General features: G+C 41.9%; 1 protein-coding gene and 2 pseudogenes across 2 annotated transcripts; 1 reads left to right on the forward strand and 2 right to left on the reverse strand.

Moving 5' to 3' along the window:
- EBPL (EBP like) lies at positions 1-26,414 on the forward strand. Of its 2 annotated transcripts, XM_077158185.1 has the most exons (5): positions 8,649-8,961; positions 17,913-17,982; positions 23,518-23,615; positions 24,481-24,619; positions 25,874-26,414. In XM_077158185.1, the coding sequence occupies exons 1-5, from the start codon at positions 8,805-8,807 to the stop codon at positions 26,112-26,114; spliced, it is 705 nt and encodes a 234-aa protein (XP_077014300.1). In that variant the 5' UTR covers positions 8,649-8,804; the 3' UTR covers positions 26,115-26,414. The 2 variants fall into 2 exon arrangements, with proteins under 2 accessions (XP_077014301.1, XP_077014300.1); XM_077158186.1 differs by lacking the exons at positions 8,649-8,961; positions 23,518-23,615 and adding an exon at positions 1-186.
- On the reverse strand, positions 11,357-12,101 carry LOC143679421 (histone acetyltransferase type B catalytic subunit pseudogene; annotated as a pseudogene).
- Positions 12,220-12,726, reverse strand: LOC143679426 (histone acetyltransferase type B catalytic subunit pseudogene; annotated as a pseudogene).

Consider the following 26,414-nt stretch of genomic DNA (forward strand, 5'->3'; position numbering starts at 1 on the left):
GTGGGGAGGAGGAGCATGGCCGCGGGTTGGGCGCTGGATCCCGCTGCGGGCGGCTCGCTGCTGTTCTGCGCCGCGCTGCTGGCGTTGGGCTGCGCGCTGGGCCTGCGGCTGGGCCGCGCGCGGACGGCGGCGGACCGCGGGGCGCTCGCCTGGCTCTGCTACGACGCCCTGGTGCACCTGGTGCTGGTGAGTGGGGCTCGCTCGGGACCCCACCCCCACCCCCCTCCACCTCCATCCGCTGGGAGATCCCGGGAGGCTCGGGGCTCGTGGCCAGGTGCTGCCTCTCGGAATTCTGGCTCCCGAGGCTGTAAAAATTAGCGCAGCTTCCCAGGTGCTGCCAGTTGTTGTACCAAATAAAAGAAGACTGACAACTGGTAGTCACTTCGGTATGGCGCTCTGTTAGTCTGACCTGGAGTTATTCAAAGGTGAGAGCCTTGCCGTACTCACCTTTGCATCCTGCACATCCACGTCCCTCTGTGGCGTGGGTTGGTTTGACCGGCCCACAGGGAGCCACCCTGTTTGGGACGGGTGATGAAAGAAGGGACTGCGGGCTTCGCAGTAATCGCCATTTATTGAGCGCCTGCTGTGTGCCAGGCACAGTGCCATGTGTTTCAAGTTTCTGATGTTTTAAACCTTCTACAAGCCAGTGAGATCTGTCCCCGATTTTATCTCACAGGCCCCGGCAAAGTTAGCCGCAGAACTGGCATGATTCTGAGGAAGGTTGGTATGGCTTCAAAGTTCGTCCCTTATACCAGCCCAGACCCTCTTCTGCTTTAGGAAACAGATGTGTCCCTAAAAATCCAACCCCCTAGATAAATAACCAGGAGGGCTGTGTTTAAGGGAATTCTACTGAAATGTCTCTTCCCCAACACGTTTTTTAAAGGTTTGTTGTTGTTGTTTTCTGAAGTATGGCAAAATACATCGTTTTTTTGGGTAACGACCTGGCTTACGCTATGGCTTATGTAAAATGGAATCCCATAGTATTGGGAAATAAAGAGAAAACAAAGTTTTTAATCACCTAGATCTGTAAGTATTTGTTAGTTGCGCTTGGATATTTCACCAGATGTTGTTGGTCGGGTGAAATTCCTTCTTTCCTAATAATATATGGAGATAAGAAAAGAGGGCAAATGTTTCCTTTATTTTTAGGAATTGATTTTTAAACTAGAGGCTGAGGGTAGAAAAACAGGTGGCTACGCCCACTGAAAGAAAAAATTATTATAACATATTTTAGACTTCTACAAAACAGATTTAAAAATACTGCAGCTGTCTCCTTGAAGATTAAGTCTCAACAGGTCTTCAGTTTTGGCACCTTGAGCTGTAACCTGATGTGTGGAGTTGCTGCTTTGCTCCCCTGCTTCCTTATCCTGAAGGAAATGTTCCCCGCTCCCCTCTCCCCTCTCCCCAGCCCCATCTTATACCTTGACTTATTCTGGGGCCATGGTTCCATGGTTTCCATGGAGATGTGTCTCCACCCATTCAAGGTGGGGTTGCTTACCGAGCCCTTTAGGAAGGAAGCATTTTGGGAAATGGTTTGGAGCTATGAGAGCCACACACCAGAGACCTGTGGAGATGAAGAAGGAAAACGCCCTTATATATAAAAGGACATATTTTAGAGTGATGGGATGTTCTATATTGTGATTGTGATGCGGTTATACAACCGTAGATGATGACCACTATATGATATTTGGGTTTGTTTGGTGCCATCAACTGCAGAGTTCCCCTGTTGTCAGAGTTTCAAGCCAAGCTACATTGGTTCATCTGCCACGTGTGCAACCAAAATGAGGTTACCATGGGCTCCAGCACTGAAGTTCAGCCCATTATGGCTGGGGTAGAGGGCAGAGTGATTTCCTCCCCTAGGAACCAAGGCAACAGATGTGAAGAAATGAATGGTTTAGTTCACTGTTCCTTAAAGAGTGATCTGGGCAGGTCAGGCACTGAGGCTCTGTGGATTCTTCCCACATCTGCACCCCAAGTCTATGGTTCAAGACAGAGGGAATAGCATGACCAGCAGCCTGGATACAGGATGTTGATGCTTATGTTTGGGCACCATCCAAAGCCCACGTGGATTACGAGCACAGGCTTGCACAGGGCAAAATTGGGCGAATCGGCTGGAAAGGGAGTTGGAATGACAGGCTAAGAAGTTGGATGATATTCTGCAGTGGGAAACTGTGAAAGATTTTGAGCACAAATATAGCCTGGACAAAGCAAAGCTTTAGAAAGATAATTGGTGGCAGTGTGTTAAGTCAGAAACTGCAAAGGGTCTGAGATTTTACCTTACTTAAAAACTAACAAGTTATCCTGCTGCAGTTTCATACATAGACACCACCAAGAAACACAAGACCTCTGGGTCAGAGACAAAGAGAGGGCATTAGTTGTGGCATAGCCACCATGGAACATCGCTTCAATGGCCATTCAGGGTGAAGGACAGTTATCATGGGCACTCTAAGCTTTGCTTGTCTCTCCCTTCATCCCACTGCAACACCCGTGGAGGGTTTTTCTTTAAGAAACGCTGAGGTCTCATGGATGCAGAACTCCCTATTTAAGTTATCTATTTTGGATGTCAGCTTTTTCAGTCTCTTTCACCATCTGTTCCTCGCTTTCCACTACAGGCATTTCAGTCTCTGGACTCTTGGGGTTTTCTAAAAATGTCTTCTCCTTACCACTTGCTTTATCATTGACCTAAGTTGCTTTTAACTCCCTGTTGATGGCTCCCTCCTGCTTTCCTTTTCCTTCTCTGGCTGTATCACTTCCTCAGCTCTGCTTTAAGATAGATATTCTCTCCCTGGTAAGTGAATTGAGAAACCTTGTGTTTTGGGCAGACCTGGTGAATCTCGGTTAGTTTAGCCGTACATCTGTGGGGAAGATCAGAAATAACCTCAGATTGAAAGCCAAAAGGTCGGCACCTGGAATGAAGCAATTTTTTAGGGTGTGGGTGGAAGCCCTTGTACTTTCACATGTCACAATTCACTCTTGCCTGGCAATAGGGATGATTTCTTTCATGTAGAGAAAAATAGTTACTAATGTCAGATGAGTGTGAGGAGAGCTTAGTTTCTCCTAAAAAAAAAAAAAAGAGCTGTTTTTTGTTTTGTTTGCTGTGTGGTTTTATATGAAATTCTGGAGAGAGCAGAACTTGAATGGCTGAAAGCAGAACAGTCTTTCGTGGGAGCCAGAGATCAGGCTCAGGGGCCATCAGCAAAGGGGCTCAAGGACATATTTTAGAGTGACGGGATGTTCTATATTGTGATTGTGATGCGTTTATACAACTGTAGATGGTGATCAAAATTCATCAAACTGCACACTTAAAATGGGTAAATGTAATTGTTTTTAAATTAAAACTCAATGAAGTTGGGAGGAAATAAAAGGGAATCTTTAGATAAGTGTCTGGTTACTATATAAAGATATCTCTCAATAGCTTTCATTTATAGTAACACTAACCAGTGAAAATGTAAAGGAAATCTTTCAGTAGCAACATAAATATATTTAGAAATTAAATTTTAAGAGGCTGCACTAGAAGATTTAAGCAAATTGAGATCCATCCGTTTTTATAAGGACAGATTCAGTATTATAAAGAGATAAATTAATTTCAAGTTATTCTGTAGTATTAACAGAATCCCATACAAAATGCCATGTTTAGAACTCAGCAGAGTGAATCAGATGTTCATCTGGAAGGATATGGAATACGTTTTTAGAAGTTTTAGTAGTTTGAAGAAGAGTGATGGGGAGAAGTGAGCGTCTTTAGATACCAAAAGGTGTTATAATGCTAAAAATAATAATTTTTAAAAACCCAGCATAGCTAGAAATGGAATCTAAAGATTCCTAAAATAGAACTAAGTGAAAAATTCTCAAACATGTCCATGCACATAGAAGATTTAAGTGTATATTAAAAGTGGAATTTCAGATAAGTGGAGAAAGAATGGATTGGTCAACAAAGTTGAGGCGCACTTTCTTAGTCAAAAATAAAACGTCAGGGCGGGCCCCAGGCAGAGTTCTCGCCTACCAAGTCGGAGACCCAGGTTCGTTTCCTGGTGCCTGCGCGTGCAAAAAAAAAAAAAATAAAAAAATAATAAAGTGAGAGTGAGATTAGTTGCACTAACATATGAACACGTCTTACTAAGGAGCGGATGAATAGTTCTACAGAAAAGCAGGGTATAGGAGGCAAGTCTAAGCTCCAAGTCCCAGAAAAATTCCTGTCCCAAAACCTGGCACAGAAACAACAGACTTCGCTTCTCTCCTTGTGGAAAGCTGGAGGGCGTCAGTGAGGGGAACTTCTACAGACCTGATGGGGCAAAGCCTTTTTCCAAGCTTGGACTCTCAGGGAGCCTGCAAAAGACAGCAGAGCCCCCAATAGCCGAGGCAGAGTTTCCCTCCTTGTTCTAGTTTGCTGGCTGCTAGAATGCAACACACCAGAGACGGACTGGCTTTTAACAAAAGGGGATTTATTTCGTTAGTTCTTCAGAGGAAAGGCAGCTAACTTCCGTCTGAGGTTCTTTCTTAGGTCGGAAGGCACAGGGTAATCTCTGCTGGCCTTCTCTCCAGGCCTCTGGGGTCCAACAACTTTCCCTGGGGTGAGTTCTTTCTGCATCTCCAAAGGCCTGGGCTGAGCTGAGAGTGCTGAGATGAGGTATGCTGAGCTGCTTGGGTTGTGCTACATTGAGTCTCTCATTTAAGCACCAGCCAATTAAATCAAACATCATTCGTTGCAGCAGGCACACCTCCTAACCGACTGCAGATGTAATCAGCAACAGATGACGTTCACATGCCATTGGCTCATGTCCACAGCAACAGAACTAGGTGCCTTCACCTGGCGAAGTTGACAACTCTGAATCTAATTACCACACACCTCATTGGCATAATAGAGACTTTCCAATACAGTTTTGTTTTTATTTAAATAAAAGTCAGAAAAGGGCCATTTCTTCCATGACACATGTGGAGAAAAGGCTCATACTCCTTTGGACCCAGTATCTCAATTTTGAAATCTCACCTACAGAAAGAAAGATATATGCTCAAAGATGTTTATTGTAGTTTTTTGTTCATTTTTAATGGCGAAACAAAAAAATGAAAAAAAACCAGCTGGAAATAACCTGAATGTCACCTGGGTTGTTCAATTAGGGTACATCCATGCTGTGAAATGTTATACAGCTATTAAAAAGAAAGTTATCTATTTATTGAAATGAAGAGTCATTCTTATATACTGTAAAGTGAAAAAATGTTACAGGGTAATAGTGTATAATATATAGAATAGGATCTCATTTTTGTGAAGTGAAAAATGTATTATTTTTTATACATTCTTATGAACAGGGAGAAAGGTATAAAAGAATATTGACATTGATTACCTCAAGGTTTCAGGTTGGGGAGTATTCTACTTATATATCAGAAACAGAACGGCTTTTAAAAAGGGGAATTTATTACATTGCAAGTTTGCATGTTCTAAGGTCATGAAAATGTCCAAATTAAAGCAAGGCTGTAGAAATGTCTAACCTAAGGCATCCGAGGGACAATACCTCAGTTCAAGAAGGCCAACGATGTTCAGGGTTTCCTCTCAACTGCGAAGGCACATGGTGAACATGGCGACATCTGCTAGCTTTCTCTCCAGGCTTCTTGTTTCATGAAGCTCCCCAGGGGTGTTTTCCTTCTTCATCTCCACAGGTCTCTGGTGTGTGGCTCTCATAGCTCCAAACCATTTCCCAAAATGGTTCCTTCCTAAAGGGCTCCGGTAAGCAACCCCACCTTGAATGGGTGGAGACACATCTCCATGGAAACCATCTAATCAAAAGTTACCACCCACAATTGGGTCGGTCACATCTCCATGGAAACAATAAAAAAGATTCCACTCAGCAATATGGAATGAGGATTTAAAAACTTGACTTTTCTGGGGTACAGCAAATTCAAACTGGCACAGGGAATAATGATTAAACTGTTCTTTCTATACCTTTAGACAGTTTCACCGTTACCATAGAATGTATTCTGTAATTTAAAAAGTATGTAAGAAGGGGGCGGTACAATGGTGGCTCAGTGGCAGAATTCTCACCTGCCATGCCGGAGACCCGGGTTCCATTCCCAGTACCTTTTTTTATATATATAAAAAATATTATATAAGAAGGGTGCATGGGTAGTTTAGTGGCAGAATGCTCGCCTTCCGTGTGGAAGACCCAGGTTCAGTTCCTGGAGCACATACCCAAAAAAATAAAAAATAAAAAATGTGTATGAGAAAGAAAATAGACTAGGGACATGAAAAGAATTCACCAACATGTTTTGCACACATATCCGATGAAGACGAGCTTGCGAGAATTCTTTCCCAGTCCTGAATGTGGAATGGGAACCATGGAGCTTGTGTGGCTGATGGATACCTGAAGTTCTGATCATTTTAAAAGGGCAGCAGCCTACTCCGTGAAGTGTCAGGCGACAGATTGTCTGCTGGGCAGGTTCTGTCCAGTGGGAGGTGACCGTCCCCGAAGCGGGCAGCAGCTGGAAGCACACGTTTATGAAGTCACCGATATCCTGGCATCGTCTGAGGCTGACGAGGCTGCTCCTTCTGGAAACCAGGACGCTGGCGGGTCATGGACAAATCAAATTTGATAGGGCTGAGTTTTTTGTAAGTCTGGAAGATGCTAATGAATGTTGACAAGGTTAACATACTCATTTACTCTCTTTTTTAAAAAATATTTGTTCTAGTTTGCTAGCTGCCAGAATGCAACACACCAGAGACGGATTGGCTTTTAATAAAAGGGGATTTATTTTGTTAATTCTTCAGAGGAAAGGCAACTAACTTTCCACTGAGGTTCTTTCTTACGTGGGAAGGCACAGGATGGTCTCTGCTGGCCTTCTCTCCAGACCCCTGGGTTCCAGCAACTTTCCCCGGGGTGACTTCTTTCTGCATCTCCAAAGGCACAGGCTGAGCTGCGAATGCTGAGATGAGGTATGCTGAGCTGCTTGGGCTGTGCTACACTGAGCTCTCTCATTTACGCACCAGCCAATTAAATCAAACATCTTTCATTGCAGCAGGCACGCCTCCTAGCCGACTGCAGATGTAATCAGCAACAGATGAGGCTCACGTACCATTGGCTCATGTCCACAGCAACAGAACTAGGTGCCTTCAAGTTGACAACTGAATCTAACTATCACAATATTTTTATTGTAAATCTTAACCAACAAACATTCCTGGCATTCAAACATTCTATGCATGGTGTACAATCAGTGACTTACAATACCATCACATAGCTGTGTATTCATCACCATGGTCATTTTTTTGCATCACTCCAGCAAGAGAAAGAAAAAAGAAAAAACTCATGCAAGCCATACCCCTCCCTCTCATTGACGACCAGTATTTCAATCTACTCAATTTATTTTAACCTTCATTCCCCCTGTTTATTTGTTTATTTTTATAGGTTTTTATCCGTATTTTTTACTCATTTGTCCATACCATAGATAAAAGGAACATCAGACACAAGGTTTTCACAATCACACAGTGACATTGCGAAAGCTATATCATTATACAATCATCTTCAAGGAACATGGCTTCTGGAACACAGCTCTTCAGTTTCAGTATGCTTATTTACTCAACCTTTTTTATCTACCTGCACTTAGCAATGAATGTTGCATTGTTTTCTCTGGTTCTTCAGTCATACAAACTTGGAAATAAGTACAAACATACATTCATATACAAATTTAGCCTCAGTTTGTGCTCTTTTTTCTTTTTTCTTTCTGAAAAAGCATTTATTCTGCTTACTTTTTCCTTAGGGATTGACATGAATAAATTGAGCATTCTCTATAAAATGGTTATTTAATTATAGATAGTGGTAGCTGGCAAAGCTTACACGTTTATTTTATCTGAGCTTTGACTTGGAGCTGTCTTAAAATCCATAAAATATTTTGTTAAAAATTACAGGTCTGAAGCATCCTAACTAAAAAATGAAACCGGCCTCTGTTACTTAATTTTATGTGCTGAGATACATTTTAGCCTTTACGCTGATTTTGTTAGTAGCTCAGTTAAATAGAAACAGTTCAATCATGTTTTAGAGCATCCACTATGGTATTCCATAACTAAAAATGCTGATAAAATACAGAACTTTTTAAAAAATATTAAATAATACATATTTAGTGTCACCCACTGGGTTAATATTAGGAAAACTAATAGCAGGGGAGACAGTATTTTAAATATTTAAAGCTAAGCAATAATATATACGTGGAAAACTTTATTTTTTATTTATTTTTATTTTTTATTTTTTTTTACATGGGCAGGCACCGGGAATCGAACCTGGGTCCTCTGGCATTGCAGGCAAGTATTCCTGCCTGCTGAGCCACCGTGGCCCCATGGAAAACTTTTTGAAGGCTGCAGTGAGACAGCATTGGTTGCTTGGGGGCATGAGATTGGGGGTCAGGAGGGAGAGAGACTTTTACATTTCACTTTATAAATCTTTTGTACAGTTTTTTTAAAAAATTCAACATGTATCTCTTTAAAAATATATGTATTTATTTTTAGTCATGGTAAAATACATATAGAATAGAAATTTTAACCATTTGAAGTGGACAGTGCTTTGATATTAATTTCGTTGACAATACGGTGTAACTTTAAACCACTGTCTGTCTAGACTATTTTTTGAGGGTCAGGATTCAGGAGAAAGGGGGAGGGAAAGGTGACCCGAGAGTTGTGGTGGGTGACAGTAACTCCCCATTCCCCCGCACCCCACACCCACTACCTCTTTTAACCAGTCTTCTGCTCTCTTTCTGTTTGCTTATTCTAATTATTTGCTATCTGTGAGGTTTTATAATATTTGTCCTTTCGTGTCTAGCTTACTTCACTCCATATGCTGTCTTCCAGGTGCGTGCATGCTTTTGCATGGTCCAGCCACCTCACTTCCATCGTATGGACGGAGCACGTTCTATTTGCCCATTCATCGGTTGTTGGACACTTAGATTGTCTCCGCCTTTTGGCAATTGTGAATTTTGCTGCCCTAAACATAAGTGTGCTCCTGTTTGTTCACGTCCCCGCTTTTCATTTCTTTGGGGTGTGTGGAATTGCCAGATCATACGGCACATATCACTTTTATAATATTTTGAAAAAGTTAAACTAATAAAAGCAGACTGCTAGAAGAGATATCGGAAGAATAAAGAAAACCCCACGTGCCATGGTATATCTGGGACCACAAGTGTGGCTGGTACAGTGAGAGAAGGAAAGTCTGTTATCAGGGTGAGAAGGAACCCCAGTCTGCAGCTTCTTTCTAAATAGCACAAGAGAATTTGCTGGCATGTGTACCCCAGAGACAGGGAGACTCCAGGACTGGCATTTTGATTGCTGGCAGGTCATCAAAAGGAGACAGCACTTTTTTTTTTTTTTAATGTTTTCTCTTCTTTTATTTTTTTATTTTTTAAAAATTTTTTATTATAAAGAACAAGCAAACGTACAAACATTCTTGACATGGTTACTATCAGTGGCTCACAATATCATCACATAGTTGTGTATTCATCACCATGATCATTTTTAAAATATTTGCATCTCTCCAGCAAAAGAAAGAAAAAAGAAAAAACTCACACATGCTGTGCTGGTTTGAAAGGAAGTATGCCCCCTAAGAAAAGCCATGTTTTAATATAAATCCCATTTCGTAAAGGTAGAATAATCTATTCAATACTGTATGTTTGAAACTGTGATGAGATCATCTCCCTGGATGATGTAATTCAGTCAAGAGTGGTTGTTAAACTGGACTAGGGGATGATATGTCTCCACCCATTTGAGTGGGTCTTGATTAGTTTCTGAAGTCCTATAAAAAAGGAAACATTTTGGAGAATGAGAGATTCAGAGAGATTCAGAGAGAGCAGAACAATGTAGCCATGAGATGCAGAGAGTCCACAAGCCAGCAACCTTTGGTGATGAAGAAGGAAAACGCCTCCCGGGGAGCTTCGTGAAATAGGAAGCCAGGAGAGAAAGCTAGCAGATGACGCCGTGTTCGCCATGTGCCCTTCCAGCTGAGAGAGAAGCCCTGACTGTGTTCGCCATGTGCCATCTCACTTGAGAGAGAAACCCTGAACTTCATCGGCCTTCTTGAACCAAGGTATCTTTCCCTAGATGCCTTTGATTGGACATTTCTTTAGACTTGTTTTAATTGGGACATTTTCTCGGCCTTAGAACTGTAAACTAACAACTCATTAAATTCCCCTTGTTAAAAGCCATTCCATTTCTGGTATATTGCATTCCAGCAGCTAGCAAACTAGAACACATGCCATACCCCTTACCACTCCCTTTCACTGACCACTAATATTTCAATCTACTCAATTTATTTTAACCTTCATTCCCCCATTATTTGTTTATTTTTAATCCATATTTTTTACTCAGCTGTCCATACCATAGATAAAAGGAACATCAAACACAAGGTTTTCACAATCACACAGTCACACCACAAAAGCTAAATCATTATACAATCATCTTCAAGAAACATGGCTACTGGAACACAGCTCTACATTTTCAGGCACTTCCTTGGACACAGCATTTTTTGATCTGGGGGTAACTGGAAGAGTAAATATGAATAATGAGAGTTGTTATTTTTCCCCTTGGCTTCCTTTCCAGCCTTTGTGTGCAAGTGTCTGTTTTAACAGGCAGCAAAATCCAGACCTGAAAATTCCCATCGGCTCCGAGGAGAAAGTACTTTGACACCAACTGGGTCGAATCCCACATTGTGTCATGATACCACTTCTCAGCACGTGTGTGTGCACATGCCGTGGTGTGAAGGATAGCGTTATTCAAGGGCCTGGCAAGAGAAGAAATTGCAGAAGCTATGCAAGTTTGTGCTGCGATTTATTGAGGCTCACGTAACTCTCAGAAATATTGACTGATTTGTTTGATATAAAAGTGGGTCAGAAGCAAAGAAGCAGATGCCTTCCTTTTGTGATACGACTCTGCACCGTGGGCTTCCAGACCTCTTCTGGCTTGGCCTTCCCTGTGATTTTAGGCTGACCTGGACCAAGGCACCCCGGCCTGGAATCTTGGGTACTCAGTTCCTAAAACCACTGTTTGTGTATCTGAAGCATGAAGGCAGAGGGCCACTGGGACCACAGGATCCAGAGCTAGAAGCCCAGAGACACCAGCAGCACCTTTCTTTGAATTCTCACTGACTTGAGTGGCAAGCGCTGTGACTGGTTTTCTCCAATGGTGTGACATTTGACTTTGACAAGTTGGTGTTGGATCTTTTTTTTTTCATCTAACATTGCAGCGGTATTTCAGAGGTTATATATTTTTTGAATGCAATATATGCTCATAAACAGTATTTTAATATAATCTCTCCAAAAGAAAATATTTAAAGATAGATAACTTTTAATGTAAGTAAAATGTTAGAAGATTTTAAAACTGAAGTCATCATGGGATTTTTCACAGCACAAAGTACAGAAACTTGTAAACTTCCTGTACAGAGCAGTAGAATCTTTGCTCTTCAGTAACACATCGGTAATCTTCCACAAGTTCCTGAAAGCTTTATTCCAGCTGTGCATGCTGCATGCTTATTTCTATTTGGTTCATCTGGTTTATCAGTTCTTCTGGTCTGAGACATTTTCTCATCTTGGCAAGATCTGTTTTTTCTTATATGGACTTATTAGTCTTCTTTTAATATCCAGTCTATAGCTTTTGTATGTTCAGCATCACTCATGTTAGTTACTAATAGTCAAAGAGTTTCATAAACTTGTCTAGTATGTTGCCTATTTATTTTGAACTTGTGTTGTGCCACTGCTGCCATAGCATCATTGAATCCTTGCATTTTCCTGGGGAAAACAAGGCAAATCTTGACAAAGCTTCACAAGCACAAAGTCTCTTAATTCCACTTAGCTTTTGGACGGGTCTTCCACTGTATTATCAAGAACCAAATAAGACGCAATGTAGTATCTATGAACTGTTTCAAGAAGTTGAGTACCATGGCCTTGACCTTGAAACGGAGTCAATATCAGCATCTGATTGACACGTGCCGGGTTTTGTCTGGGCACACATAGTAATTATAGACTGTCATGTAGCCTACAGTCTCAAAAAGCATAGCTCCATCCTTTTTATAGTTCTCAAATACTAGAAAGTAGGGCCATCTTTCATCATCCACGTCACTAAAGCTGGCAGTTTCATTAAATCACATCAAAAAGGCCTGAAGCAGGCGTGCCACGGTAGCTCAGCAGGTAGGAGTGCTTGCCTGCCATGCCCAAGGACCCGGGTTCGATTCCCGACGTAAAAAAAAAAAAAAAAAGGCCTGAAGCTTATTCATAATATTCTCGAAAGCCTTTACATGTCATGTCAGCCTTATATATCTAAAAAGTAAAGTTTTTTCCTCCAGTTGGATGAAGAACTGAGTATGTATGCAGTAAGGTTCCGAATGACTTGAAATCAACTTCCTTTTCCAGCAAAGAGAAAATCACTCGTGTTTGTGCGAAATCCAAGGGGAATGATCTGCCTAATTTTGCCCTCAGCATCATCTGCCTCCACACAGTCAAAGTCTTAATCAACTTTAGATGCAGATTCAACTCGAAACATTGTTGACAGGCTACGAGCAATATAGTATAAAAGGATCTTCAGACCTTTGTAACGAAAAGCAGTTTGATCATCCCCAAAGACTTGGTGGGTATATTCAGGAAAGAAAGTTCTAATGTCATTTTCAAGGCCTTCAGGAAAACGAGCTAATTTTCGTTCAATTACTGTGTTGGTGTTACACTTGAACTCTGCCAGTTTCTTCTCCATTGCACTCTTGTATTCAACCAAAAATTTCTCCATAGCACCAAATCCTGCTATTTCCAAGCTGTGAATACCCACAATGTTGGATCTTTTTAAAATTAACTTTTCCGATGAAAAATTCCAAACGTTCACATTTAGGAAATGATATAATGAATCGTCAAGGTTTTGCTACACGTGTGCCATTTATCACTTTTTTTCTTTTCCTCCCACCCTCCTTAATTTTCTCTCCCTTTCCCTCCCGTTTTTTGGGCTCAAGCCCGAATTTTAATTCCAGATGCTAATTCCATCCCACCAGACCTGACCTGAGCAAACGCACCTCAGTATTCCATTGCTCAGGGACTGCCCCATCCTTTAAATAAGTAACCTGAGTCTTCCAAGTGCCAAACTCAGGGCTTCCAACCAGTAAGAGGTTCTTGATCAAAAGGTGATGATGTAGCCCTAGGCTAACTCTGCTTACTGCTCTTTCATTCAGTTATTCATTCATCAAACATTTAACAAGTTTCTTACTGTATTATTCCTTTCAGTCAATGAGGGAATTGAAACTCAGAACTTAAAGTAGCAGTGAGTAGAAGTAATTAAGTCTATCGTGCTGTTTTGTTCTTGAATCCAGCCAGAGCACTAGAGTCCAACATAATGTTTTCACCAGCACTCCTTTTCAGCTGTGCCTTCCCAGGTATAGCCGTCTAAGCCCCTATCATCTGACCCTTGGAATCTTGTTAAGCTCAAGCCCACATTTTAGTTCCTGATGTTTGGGTCTTGTCCATACATTATGATGAAAGGCTTTCCTTCTATTTAGAGGTGATCGCCTTCCATGTCTATTCTGCTGGTTAATACAAACTTTATGCTCCTGAGCTGAGGATTATTTTAAGAGGGAAAAGAAAAATGCTGTATGGTTCATTTAAAATAAAGTGTCAGAAATTCTAGAATGAACTGGGACTCAGCATCAAGGGATTGAGAAAAACCTCTCAACCAAAAGGGGGAAGAGAGAAATAAGGCAAAATAAAGTGTCAGTGGCTGAGAGATTTCAAACAGAGTTGAGAGGTTATCCTGGAGGTTATTCTTATGCATTATATAAACATCACTTTTTTTAGTTAAGGTATAATGGAGAGGCTGGAGGGAAGTGCCTGAAAATGTAGAGCTGTGCTCCAGTAGCCATGTTTCTTGAAGATGATTGGATAATGATATATCCTTTGCAATGTGACTGTGTGATTGTGAAGACCTTGTGTCCAATGCTCCTTTTATCTACGGTATAGACAGATGAGTAAAACATATGGATTAAAAATAAATAAACAATAGGGGGAACAAATGTTAAAATACGTTTAGTAGATTGAAATGCTAGTGATCAATGAATGGGAGTGGGGTATGGTATGTATGAATTTTTTTCTTTATTCTTCTTTTTCTGAATTGATGCAAATGTTCTAAGAAATGATCATGATGAATATACAATTATGTGATGATATTGTGAGTTATTGATCATATATCAAAAATGGAATGATCATACAGTAAGAATGTTCGTGTTTGTATGTTGTTATGTTTAAAAAATAAATTAATAATTTAAAAAATGAATAAACCAGGTGTCAGTTTGTGGAAGGAACTATTGTCTGTCACCTCTCCTCTGCCACCTCTGCAATTCTGCAGATAATTTTGGCCCTTGACAGACAGCAGTTCATGTTTTCAGCAACGCTAAAACAGCAACACCAAACCAAGGACAAAGCAATCAGGAGAACCCGCAGCACTACCAGATCCGAGAGAGCTGTACCAGCTCTGGAGAATCAGTCTGGTATTATCTATTAAAGTTGGCCACATTGTATCAAGTGTTCTTTGTCTGTAACCTCAGGGGCTCTCCTGGTGGGGTATGGGCAGGGATACAAATTATCATTGCACAGTCCAGTAAGTGAGAGAGAGAATTGCCTCCAGATCCAGAGGTAGCAGTGAGGAGGGAAAGACACACCAGGGCTTTAAGGACAGAAGAGGAGGTTACCAGGTAGCCCTCTGCGGGAAAGGGCACAAGATTTCCCGCACACACTGCTCCCATGATGGATGCACAAATCTTGCTGTTCAACCTCAGGGACAGTGGTTCCCACTCTGGTCTACCAAATACTTTGACTTTAGCAGAATGACTGGTTAAGCTTCCCCACAGGGCAGTGTAGTCCACCTAGTTCTGTTGAAAAGCTTTTCCCTTCTGTGCTGGCTTGAATCTGTTATGTACCCCAGAGAAGACCATGTTCTCTCTCTCTCTTTTTTTTTTTTTAAATTCTGTTTCATTTTTTAAGTCTGTCTTCAAAGTACAACCTATGTGATTAATTATGCCTTTAACAAAATCATTCAATATTTAAACAAATTCAATATCTAAACACATTTTCAACGACTAAATTCAGAAAAGGGAAAGAATTTCAAAGCACAGACCAGGAAACGATCACAGAATATAGATGTAATTGCTACTTTCAAACTTTTAGAAGAAAAACCATCAAGAAAACAAGCATAACTACTCCAGAATGACTTCTATTCTGAATTAATGTAACATAATTTCTGGATAAAATTTCTGAAGCACCTAAGACAGGAAAAGAAAAGGCTGTTTCCTTGGAAGTGATGATGCAGTATGTCAGTTACTTAGGATGATACAGAAGCTGAATCTTTCTTACTATTAGATTTCAACAAATGACTTTATATAGTCCTTTGACTTCTATATATATTATATAGAAATGGGTGATGTGGGAATGACAAGTTTTTAAAGGTGAAAAAAGATCAACTGCAGGTAAGCATTGGCTACTACAGAACTGAGGTTTGCTTACTTTTCTGAACCAAAAATAAATTACTGTTTTGTAAAGGACAACACTTAAAATTAAGTGTGCAAACATAACCAATCATTTGTAACTAATTGCACCCAGCCCATGCTCTTTTAATGTATTCTTGCAGGAGGGCAGAACTGTTGTGGGTGGGACCTTTTGGTTAGGCTATTTCAATTGAAAAGTGACCCAGCCCATTCAAGGTGGGTCTTAATCCTTTACTGGAGCTTTATGGAAAAGGATAAAAGACAGTAAAAGCCCAGAGAACTGAGAGAGAAACACCCCAAAAGAAACAAGCAAGGACCCATAGGAGCTGAGAGAGAAAGCCATTGAAACCAGAGCCCAAGAAGAAAAGGACCAGCAGACAACACCATGTGCCTTCCTGGATGCCAGCAGCCTCTCCTCAGAGAAGGTATCTTCCTCTTGCTGCCTTAATTTGGTCATTTCATGGCCTTAGAAATGTAAATGTGTAAACTAATAAATCCCCATTGTAAAAGCCAACCCTTTCTGGTATATTGCATTCCAGCAGCTTTAGCAAACCAAAATGCCCTCTCTTTTTGGAGGATGGAAAAGGCAAGCTCTTGACATAGAGGCAGCCCCTACAAGGGCCTGGAACAGTGAAAACCAGCCTGAGGTTTGTGAGGATGCCAAGGAGAAATATCATCAGCCCTGAGTGGGGGGAACTTGGGTTCCATCTCTCTCTGAACCGACCAGGCCTCAGACCATCCTGCCCTCTGTACCCCAGAATACCCTTCCCCGTCCTTCCACCTCTCAACCTGCCAACCAAGGTCCAGGTCTGGGCCCACCTCCTTCAGGAAGTCTTCCCTGACTTCTGCGATACACAGTCCTCTCATCATCCTCTCAACCTTCCTTGAATTGGAAAGTTCGGTGTCTCCCAACTAGGTGATTGATAATCTGAGGCCAGGACCCAATCTACTCTAAATATTTTTAAGGTCCTGACACTTGTTAAAAAATTTCATTCATTTGGTGATGCTACTTTTTTTGTTTTTTGTTTTTGTTTTTTTGTATTTTTTGGTGAGGGTGCTTCTTCTTCCATGTCTTTCTTTTTCCACCTGTCCCTGTTTTATTTATAAATAAACATTTTAATTTTGAAATTTAGGTTCATATGCAGTCATAAGAAATAATATAGGGATACCATGTACCCTTTGCCCAGGTCCCCAGTGCTGGAATTTTATAGAACTATAATGAAATCCCACAACCAGGATGCTGATACTGGTACAATCCACAGATTGTATCTTGAGTAAGATATCCCAAGTTTTACTTGTACTGTTTGTGCACACGTGCATGTATTAGGTTCTCCACAGTCTTATCACCACTGCAGATGTGTGTATCTGCACCTTTGTCGAGGGTCTGAACCCTTCCAGAACCACTGGGCTCCTTTATGCTTTCCTTTTTGTTTCGTTTTATTCATTTGTTTTAGGTGCATGGTCTGGGAATCGAACCCAGGTCTCCCGCATGGAAGGTAAGCATTCTACCACTGAGCCACCCGTGCACCCTCGTGGTTTCCTTTTTGAACTGTATCCACCTCCCTGCTGGAAAACCCTAATTCCTTCCATTTCTAAAATGTTATAATTTTGAGAAATGTTATATAAAGGGACTCATACAGTGTCTGGGTTTGCTAAAACTTCCAGAATGCAAGGTACCAGAAATGGAACAGCTTTTATAAAGGGAATTTATTAAGTTACAAGTTTACAGTTCTAAGAACATAAAAATGTCCAAATAAAGGCATCCAGAGAAAGATAACGAGGCCAGAATAGCTTCTTCAGGGGTGTTTTCTCTCTCCATCTCCAAATATCTGAGTTTCCTGTTGGCCAAGGAAATAGATATGTGACTGGGAAATTGTGTGTAATTGCAGATTGTCTAAGTTTTTAAATGTAGCTGGAACACATTTTTAGTTTTCCTAAATTTGCCCTTAGGCAGGAAAAAAAATAGTTCAACTCTAGTATAAATATTTGAATACCATTTTTGTTAAGAAAGATCTTGATTTTTATTTTATTTTATTTTTTGAAGGTGAGGCAAAATAAACTGCTCTTTGGTACTTCTTGAAGGGATGAGATCCCTTGGATATGCCAGTGCTCTGTGGATTTAATACAACAGTTAAGCGCTTCCCCTGTTCAAAGTTTTTAACTAATTTTTTCCCCATAAGAATGCACCTCTGATTGTATGAAGCCAATTGTGGAAAGATAGTGTTGATTATATGAACACTTGCTTTGCACTTGTCTATTTCCAAGGCCTGGGTACTTAGCTAGCCTTGCGTGTTGCACCCCGTGGGGTTTGTGGGTGCAGTGCCCCGAGGGGAGGGTGGTGGCTGAAGGTGGGCGCTGGGGGAGGGACCCAGGGATACGGTGCCCCTGCAGGACCATCCCACGATGGAGATGCTGAATTAGAGCATGTGCTTGTTTTCCTCTTTCTAGGAAGGTCCCTTTGTCTACTTGTCTTTAGTAGGAGACATTGCAGATTCCGATGGCCTGATTGCTTCCTTGTGTAAGTACTTAAAACCATTTGCCACTTGAAATGTTTGAGATTATTTGCAAGTGTAGTCCTCAATTAATGTGTTTCTGTGCCACCTACTGCATGATTCCATTATACGAAATGTCCAGAATAGGCAAATGTTTAGCGACGAAAAGTGAATTAGTTGTTGCCTAGTGGTTGTGGGCCTGTGGGGAGTGATGCAAGTGGGTGAGGGTTTCTTTTGGGGGTGATGACAAAGTTCTAAATTTAGGTTGTGGTGATTCAATTCTATGACTCTGCTAAAATCTGTTAAATTTTACACTCTATGAATTATAGCTCAGTAAACTTGTTCCAGATAGTAAAAAGTATGTCTCTTAAGTAAGTTCAAATCGAAGAGCTGGCAGCATTTAAAAAGTGTTTTTTTTTCATACTTTTCACACCAACTTTCTTTCTGTATCTGTAGTCTTGTAGATAATTTCCAAAAATTGTCCTGCTCTGCAGATATTTTTTTATCACGTAGTTGTATATTCATCACATGATCATTTCTTAGAACATTTGTATCAATTCAGAAAAAGAAATAAAAAGAAGAGAAAAAAACTCATACATACTATATCCCTTACCCCTCCCTCTCATTGACTGCTAGTATTTCCATCTACCCAATATATTTTAGACTTTCCCATATATTTTTCTATACCCCTTACCACTCTCTTCACTGATCACTGACATTTCAATCTACTAAATTTATTTTAACATTTGTTCCCCCTATTATTTATTTATTTTTAATCCATGTGTTTTACTTACCTGTCCATACCGTAGAAAAAGGAGCATCAGACATAAGGTTTTTGCAATCACACAGTCACATTGAGAAAGCTATATCATTATACAACCATCTTTAAGAAACATGGCTATTGGAACACAGCTCCACATTTTCAGGCACTTCCCTCCAGCCTCTACAATATACCTTGACTGAAAAGGTGATTATCTATATAATGCATAAGAATAGCCTCCAAGATAATCTTTCAACTCTGAAATCTCTCAGCCATTAACACTTTATTTTGCCTCATTTCTCTTTCCCCTTTTGGTTGAGAACATTTGGTCTCAATCCCTTGATGCTGATTCCCAGCTTATTCTAGGATTTCTATCCTACATTGCCAGGAGGGTCCACACCCCTGGGAGTCATATCCCATGTAGAGCCGGGGAAGGCAATGACTTTGCTTGTCGTGTTGGCTGAGAGAGAGATAGGCCACATCTGAGCAACAAAAGAGGTTCTCTGGGGGTGACTCTTAGGCCTAATTTTAAGTAGGCTTAGCCTCTCCTTTGCAGGGGTAAGTTTCCTATGAACAAACCCCAAGATTGAGGGCTCGGCCTATTGCTTTGGTTGTCCCCACTGCTTGTGAGAATATCAGGAATTCTCCACATGGGGAAGTTGAATTTTTCCCCTTTCTCGCCATTCTTCCAAGGAGACTTTGCAAATACTTTTTATTCACTGTTCAAATCACTCTGGGATTTATCAGGGCATTACTCTGGACAAACCTACAAAATCTCGTGCCCTCCTCAAGGTTCCATGTACTTATGGTGTTCAATTAAACTGTCCACGTAAGTTATATTAGGAAATGCATTTGTCAAAATATAAATTTTGTACCAAATAAACATTTTTTGCTTTAGTCTCACACAGAAGTTAAAGTTTTAAAATATGAATGACCATCTATTTTCAACACCCTGCAATACTGACATTCCTTTGTTTTTCCTCATGCAGAAACAGTTTTTTAATTTGTACATTTGGTCACTATCATTGTACACTCTGGGCATTCCTAGATTATACCATCTCAGTCTTTATCAGTCTATCTTTCCTTCTGATTTTGTTTGTTCTGCAGAGATATTAACCTACACAATTTCCCCCATCTTCTCTCCATGCTCTCTGAAAATCTTTCTACGTGTGTTTCCCCTACCTACCACATACTGTGTCAGTCCTGACAGATAAATGAGCCAGGTAGCAAGGGTCCCTTGGGTTTAATAGAACTGTCTTGCTCAGGATCACAAAAATTGGATTTCGTGTCTGAAAGTCCCCACTGCTTATGGTTTCCTGAAACCATACCTCTCCAGCCAGATTCTAAGGTGGGGACCCCTGTGTACCACTGGTGTTAGGAAGAAACTTCTAGAGAACTGGACCAGCTGCAACCCTTCCTTGAGGCTGTCCAAAGGTTCTGGCCAGTAGCCGGGCTGGAGCCAAACCAATCCAGTTCCAGGGGCTGCGCTAAAGGCAGCTGCACGTATTTGGGGTGAGTAGGCTGAGCCAGAGTTGCTGGTGGAGCCCCAGAGGCCAAGGGACCCCAGCCTCCTCACCGGCGAGCCCTCCCTATCCTGTCCTGATGTCAGAGCCTGCTGAGGCCCCCTGCCCCAGCCCCTGCCTGCTGTCCCAGCGAATGGCCCGGATTTGGCTCAAGTCTCATCAAGGGCAGCTGTCTACCGTGGTCTTTATAAATCATCACCATACTTACATTTTTCATTGTAAAAGCTCATTGAATGAAGATGCCCTTTATTCTCATGAAACTAAAAATACAAATAATAATTGGGAATTCTTGGAAAGGGGGGCTGTTAGATTTAAAGAAGGCTCGGAGACAGATTGACCGCAGGCAAAAGGATTTATTCAGGCTCTGGCAAGGTGGGGGTCCGAAGTCAGACTTCAGCACACCAGGGAGAGTGATTCATGGATCTTTTACATTTGGGGGGCTGGGCAGGGCGGGGGGGTGGGCAATAAGTCATGTGTGGTTTTGGTGGGTGTGGAAGTGGGGGAGTTAGCAGCTCTTCATTGGTGGAGTTTTAACCAGCTGCAGAGTTTAAATGCTGCTGTTATTTTGGCAGGGTTGTAACTGCCCGAGTTTGGGTGGGCACCGAGGGAAGGGATTTATCACAGGGATGTGATAAAAAAACACCTATGTTGAGGGCTCGCCATATCACGGGAGTGGGAAAGGGGAGTTGAGGGTCCTGTGGAATTCTAACAGGGGCTGTAAAAGGGAACGCTGATCTTTCTGCCTGATTTTTCTGTAAACTTAACTACTGCTATAATAAAACACAAATTGTACAGAATAATAGATCAAGTAGGGTTTCTGACTTTAAAGTGCAGAAAACCACCTGAGGGCCTTGTTAAGATGCTGGTTCTGGTCCAGATGTTGATCTGAGCACTGCCCTTTGGTTCTTGGGGAGGGCTCGGAGCGGGGAGGGAAGCTTCCAGAAGCCCTTTCTCATCTCATCTCCACTCTTTGAGGTAAAGGTCACGGGGCGGCCTGGGCACGGGGAACCTACTCCAGCCCTTTCCTCTAGAATCCCCATCATAAAATAAATGACAACGATCCCATCGTTTTTTTATTGTGAAATAGAGCACATATATAGCAAAGTGATAAATTTCAAAGTACGGTTTAACGGATAGTTTTAGAGCAAATTTCAAAGTATGGTTTGAGTTACAGCTCCACAAATTCAGGTATTTCCTTCTGGCTGTTCTAATGCACTAGAGACTAAAAAGAAAAATCTGTCTAATGAGCCAGTACTCATGATCGTTTGTTAAATCCTAACTTCTCCATTACGCCTCCTCCCACTCATCTGGTCTTTCTCTCAGTCTCCAGGGATATTTGGGCAATGACCCTTCTAACTTCTTCATGTGGTAAAGGGGTGCCAACATTATGGGGTAGGGGAATGGATCTGGTTGATGTTCTAGGGGAGAGACTGGTACCTCTGGGTTTCAGAACTTATCTGGGCTGGGAACCATCAAGAAGTTTTAGGTTTCTGAAAAAAAAAAAAAAGAAAGAAACTTTATTAAGTAAAGCTATTATGGAGTTTTAGTTAGAGCCCAGGTTTTTCTTTATGGTTTTCAGGAAAACTGTTGGTTGGGGGTTGGCGTACTGTGGCAGTTTGCAAAATCTGGCTAAAGCTTGCATAAGCATAATCTCCAGAATGACCTCTTGACTATTTGGAATCCCTTAGCCACTGAAACCTTATTTTTTCTCCTTTCTCTTCCCGCTTTTGGCCAAGAAAGCATACTCAATCCCATGATGCCAGGGCCAGGCTCAGCCCTGGGAGTTATGTCCCATGTTGCCAAAGAGATTTACACCCCATCATCAGGCTTTTTAATACACTTGCTGTCCTTTGGTTTGGGTATTTAACAAGCAAAGAGATGATTCAAGTTAAGCAGCAGGAGGAGCCCAGAGAAGCCTCCGGAGGCCTGAAAATACCAAGGCCTGATTCATAGTCTGTTCCCTGGTCTTCCTCTCTAGCATTAAATAACCCTTGCCCTTTCTCCTCTCCCCTACCCTTACCCCCTCCTCTCACCACCACTACCACCACCCCCCAACACACACACTGTCTTCTTCGGCCTTTCAGAATTACCTGTCATTTCAGACTATACTATGCTTTTTCAGCACCAGGCCTATGCTTATGCTCCTCCCGGAGACACCCTTATCCTTCCTGACCCAGTTTAGAAGTCACCTCCTCCAGGAAGTCTGCCCTGATCCTCCTGGTCTGATGTAGGTGTGGCTTCCTCCACATGCCTGCTCTATTACCACTGTGTCACCACTTATCCAATGGTTTTGACCTCCCTAGACTGTGAGCCACTCACAGTCTAATGGTGGCGCAGTTATTGTCATATTTTCCAGGCCTAATGGATGCTATTATTATTTTTTTGAATGTCTAAGCACCCACTCGTTTATTTGATCCCAAATCACTGACAATTTACTTGAGTGGTATTTTCTTGGTTAGTGAATGCATTAGCGGGTACATTTTACAGATTGTATGTTTACTTAAACTTGAGGTGGAGGAGAGCTTTTCTTTTGCATATCATATTGTTTTCCTTTTAGTATAGCTATTGAAGAGCACTGCAGACAGCTGGCTAAGGACAGGCTGCCCGGCTTGGAGGGGGTGTGCTGGTTATTTCTGTCCTTTCCAGGATCTTCTCTCATCATGGGTGTTCTACTTTGCTAGGCTGGAATGCAATATACAGGAAACGGGATGGTTTTTTAAAAAGGGAATTTATTAAGTTGCAAGTATACAGTTCTAATGCCATGAAAATGTCCAAATTAAAGCAAGGATATAGAAATGTCCAATCTAAGGCTTCCGGGGAAACATACCTTGGTTCAGGAAGGCAGATGACATTCAGGATTTCTCTCTCAACTGCGAAAGCACATGGCGAACATGGTCACGTCTGCTAGCTTTCTCTCCAGGCTTCTTGTTTCATGAAGCTCCCCCAGGGGTGTTTTCCTTCTTCAAGGGACTCTGGCTACGTGGGCTTTAGTGGCTCTTTGCAAAAATGGTTCTCTCTTAAAGGGCTTCAGTAAGCAACCCCACCTTGAATGGGTGGAGACACATCTCCATGGAAACCATCTAATCAAAAGCTACCACCCACAACTGGGTGAGTCATGTCTGCATGGAAACGATCAAAAAGCTCCCACCCAGCAATATTGAATGAGGATTAAAGGACATGGCTTTTCTGGGGCACAAAAGATTTAAACCAGCACCAGGGGTTTTGTGTGTCATCTCATTAAATAGCTAATCCCTGTTTCCTGGCTGTCTTTTCCGCAGGGCAGCCTTTTCATTAGAAATCTTCTTTGTCCCTCGTTCCAAGGGACCTTTCCTCTGGGCATCTGGGACCAGAGCTGTGTGCCACTCAGATCAGTCAGGTGACATCTCTAATTCTTGGCCCTTCTCGCCTCTTCTAACTAATGTGAGGACAGTATTCAAAAAAGAGAGACGAGGTGGGACTTTCATTTTTTACTGTAATCATCTGAGGCATTATGACTGACATGTTACTTTTGCACATTAAAAAGGAAATAATTAAGGGAGAAAAACAGCCTCCCACAGTGCACAGCCATCAGGGCTTTCCGACCCCATGGAACTTTCTAGAAGAAACCATTCGACCATCGTTTGATCACTGGTCAGCACAGCCAAAACTTCGTGCATTAGCTCTTGTTAGTGAGGCCCTGTCAAAGTTAGGGCTTTGTCCTTTGGAGTCACTCTGCAGTCCAGGCCATACATCCCTCACCTTCTCACGGCTGCCTTCCACTCACTTTCTCTTCAATTGGTAGTAAATGTGCATTTTAAAAATAAGCGTTTCCTTAATAACATGTTTTCCATATCTAAATTTTCCTTATAGACTTTATGTTGGGATTTTGCAATAAAGAAATGCAATGCATTTACCAAGATAGTTATTAAAGATTGTCTTTGCAAAGCCCAGCCATGATGAATTCATCAGGATTCCGCTAGTTATCAGGGAAAGGGGGGCATGAAGAGGGCACATATGTGAAAGCACTTTGGAAATGGTAGGGCGTTTTACAAACCTGACATGATATTGTTGTTATGACTTGTGTCCGGTGGTAAATGCATTTTAGTCCCAGGACTTCTCTCTCCTTCCAGGAAGGCATCATGGACAATGTAGAGTTGGGGGCCGTTACTCTTCTTATCTCCTCCTCAAGGGAAAAAGATCATTTCCATCAACTGTCCTAGAAATAACTGTTGGATAAGTAACAGGGTGTCTTTTTTTTTTAGGGAAAGAGTATGGCAAAGCTGATGCGAGATGGCTCCATTTTGATCCAAACATTGTGTGCTTGGAGATTCTGACGGTTGTCCTGGATGGGTCTTTGGCGTTGCTCCTCATTTATGCCATAGTCAAAGAGAAATATTACCGGTGAGTGCCCTGCTCCTGTCCCACAAAAACGATCCCAAGGTCTGAGTCATGTTTGGAGAAGTTGTGACCGTGTTTGTTGGTTAGATGGAAAGCAGAGTGAGAAGCAGAGTCATTCAGTGGTAGAAAAGGGTCACGTTGTCAACAGGACAAGTTGAAATTTTCAAAGTCAGTGATGAGAAATAGGATTCTTGTAAACACTGGATGCTTTGCTACTGATATTTTGGAAAATAAATTGGCAGTATTTCCATCCTTTTTTTTTTTTAACCCCCAAAGGAGTCTAGACAACTCCTATTCTGCTTGACACAAAGTAAATTTTCTTGTGTAATTCTGAATTAGGCAAGCATGATGAATGAGACTTCTCTGCAGAAGCAGTTTGTGGGGATTTGGGGAAGGCTGAAGGGTGAGGAGAGAAAGAAGAAGGATGAAACACGAAGCATCCTCTCTGTCAACTCTGAGAAACTTAACTCTCTCTATTCCTCCCTTTTCCTTCCTCTCCTTCTCAGTGACAGAGTGATCCAGGGCAGACGGCTGCTGTCCTGCTTCTTCCCCAAAACGATGTCACGTGCACACACATTGCATTCAACTTTGAACCCTCGTAGATCGTAGATCGGAGAAGTCGTTTTCAAAGCTGCCTTGTCGAATCTCAGATTTGAAAGAGACCTCGAAGGTCCCTTAGTCCACTTTTCCCCACCCGATTTTACCTGGAGAGTAGGCAGCGAGAATGAAATTTCTCCTTGGTGCCTTGACATATCAGGCTCCGTGACGGTGGCTGCAGACTTGCTGCGTGCACTCATTTGTTTATGATTTCGAACATTTACAATATTTGCATAATGGAACGCTTACTGCGTACCAGGCGCCGTGCTCAGCCCTTTCCCTCCACAACTCAATTAAGTTCCTCAAGACTCTTTGAAGAAGGAGCCCCTTTCACAACCAATAGCAAGATTCTCGCTCCGGCCTGTCTTTGCTAGGTCATGGGCGATGGAGGACCCCACTACATCTTTCTAAGAACAGGGCAGGGTGCCTGAGAGTCCTTATCTAAGGCTCAGAATAATCTTCTAGAAAAGATAGACTTGCCTCTCCTAGAGAGCATAGGTCTTCGTTAATTCCATCAATGTGTCACGGGACCTTAGGGCCATCTTCAGAGACGTTTTCACTCGGGGGACAGGGCTGTCATCAAAGGAAAGGCATCATGATTCAGTGTGCCGGGCTCTGCCAGGGCAGTGGGTTCACCTGCTGTTTCTCTCCCCCTCGCAGGCATTTCATCCAGATCACCCTGTGTGTGTGCGAATTGTACGGCGGGTGGATGACCTTCTCCCCGGAATGGCTTATCGGGAGCCCCAACCTCAACACCAGCAATTGGCTCTACTTTTGGGTCTATATGGTACTTTTTAATAGTGTGTGGGTTCTGGTCCCAGGACTGTTACTGTGGCAGTCATGGCGAGAACTCAGGAAGATGCATTGTAAAGAAACCAGTTCAGGGAAAAAGTTTCGGTGAATTTTTAAAATCAGAGACACGTTGCTTTAGGAGCCAGGATGAATCTCTCCTTTCTCTTTGGCCAAAATGTAATACATTCCAGTCTGAACTTGCTTTTTATATTACTGTTCCTGAGTAACCTATTTCAGTGTGATTGTAAAGTGGAAAGTTTTTGGTCGTTTGTGGGGTTTTTCCCCTCAATTAAATGGAAATACAGGGAAGAGAGAATTTTAACTTTGTAATCACACCTTTAATTATATATTCTTATGGCTGTCATCAGTTGTTCCACCTTAAAGCCAATCATCACAGAGGACTGTAGCT

This window comes from Tamandua tetradactyla, chromosome 4 (genome assembly GCF_023851605.1).
Source record: "Tamandua tetradactyla isolate mTamTet1 chromosome 4, mTamTet1.pri, whole genome shotgun sequence".
NCBI lineage: Eukaryota > Metazoa > Chordata > Mammalia > Pilosa > Myrmecophagidae > Tamandua > Tamandua tetradactyla.

Bases quoted from the DNA above. Each gene is read 5' to 3' on its own strand.
- EBPL (XM_077158185.1), top strand. From the start codon at position 8,805: ATGCTGTCTTCCAGGTGCGTGCATGCTTTTGCATGGTCCAGCCACCTC. The intron at 8,962-17,912 runs GTGTGCTCCTGT...TCCTCTTTCTAG, and splicing joins TTTTGCTGCCCTAAACATAA to GAAGGTCCCTTTGTCTACTT. The intron at 17,983-23,517 runs GTAAGTACTTAA...TCTTTTCCGCAG, and splicing joins TGGCCTGATTGCTTCCTTGT to GGCAGCCTTTTCATTAGAAA.